Source organism: Asparagus officinalis, unplaced genomic scaffold (assembly GCF_001876935.1).
Source record: "Asparagus officinalis unplaced genomic scaffold, Aspof.V1 AsparagusV1_Un5835, whole genome shotgun sequence".
NCBI lineage: Eukaryota > Viridiplantae > Streptophyta > Magnoliopsida > Asparagales > Asparagaceae > Asparagus > Asparagus officinalis.
In genome coordinates, this window is record NW_017978094.1 from 1 (window position 1) to 837 (window position 837).

An 837-nucleotide genomic window follows, 5' to 3' on the forward strand; every position below is an offset into this window, starting at 1 on the left:
CCCATCACCGCCCCTTCGTCGCCGCCGTCCCTCATCACCGCCTCCATCCCCCCTCCACCACCGTCACCCTTGTCCACCTCATCTCCGCCTCGCCACTCAACCAACACAGCCGCCAGCCCTCACTTAACCGGTCGACCTTTCAGAGTCTTCAGCCTCGACACAGGGAGGCTAAACCCCGAGACCTACAAATACTTCAACGAAGTGGAAAAACACTATGACATCCACATCGAGTACATGTTTCCAGATGCCGGCGAAGTCCAATCCCTCGTAAGAAGCAAAGGCCTTTTTTCCTTCTACGAGGACGGCCACAAAGAATGCTGCCGAGTTCGCAAAGTCCGTCCTCTTCGAAGAGCTCTCAAAGGCCTCAGAGCTTGGATCACCGGTCAGCGCAAAGATCAGTCTCCTGGAACCCATGCCCAAATTCCCGTAGTCCAAGTCGACCCTTCGTTTGAAGGGCTTGACGGTGGGATTAAATGGAACCCGGTTGCAAATGTCAATGGAAAAGATATTTGGAGTTTTTTGAGGACGATGGAGGTTCCGGTGAACTCGTTGCACTCTCAGGGGTATGTGTCGATTGGATGCGAGCCGTGCACGAGGCCTGTGCCCCCAGGGCAGCACGAGAGAGAAGGGAGATGGTGGTGGGAGGATGCAAAAGCCAAAGAGTGCGGCCTTAACAAAGTTGGGAGTTTTCCGACGATACTGTTGTTTACTAAGAATGGCTCGAGACCGGTAAAGTATCCATCAGAGAAGAGGGATGTTGACTCTCTCCTTGCATTCATCAATGCACTTAGATGAGAGCGAGGTTATGTTTTGTGGTTTCGTATGGGATATTGTAGT

General features: G+C 52.6%; 1 protein-coding gene across 1 annotated transcript; it reads left to right on the forward strand.

Annotated features, from left to right (window-relative positions):
* Positions 1–109: 109 nt before the first annotated feature.
* On the forward strand, positions 110–795 carry LOC109828725 (probable 5'-adenylylsulfate reductase 1, chloroplastic; the record flags this gene model as incomplete). Its single annotated transcript, XM_020395655.1, has 1 exon — positions 110–795. A coding segment is annotated over one exon (686 nt), but the record flags the coding sequence as incomplete, so codon positions are not given.
* Positions 796–837: the final 42 nt, after the last annotated feature.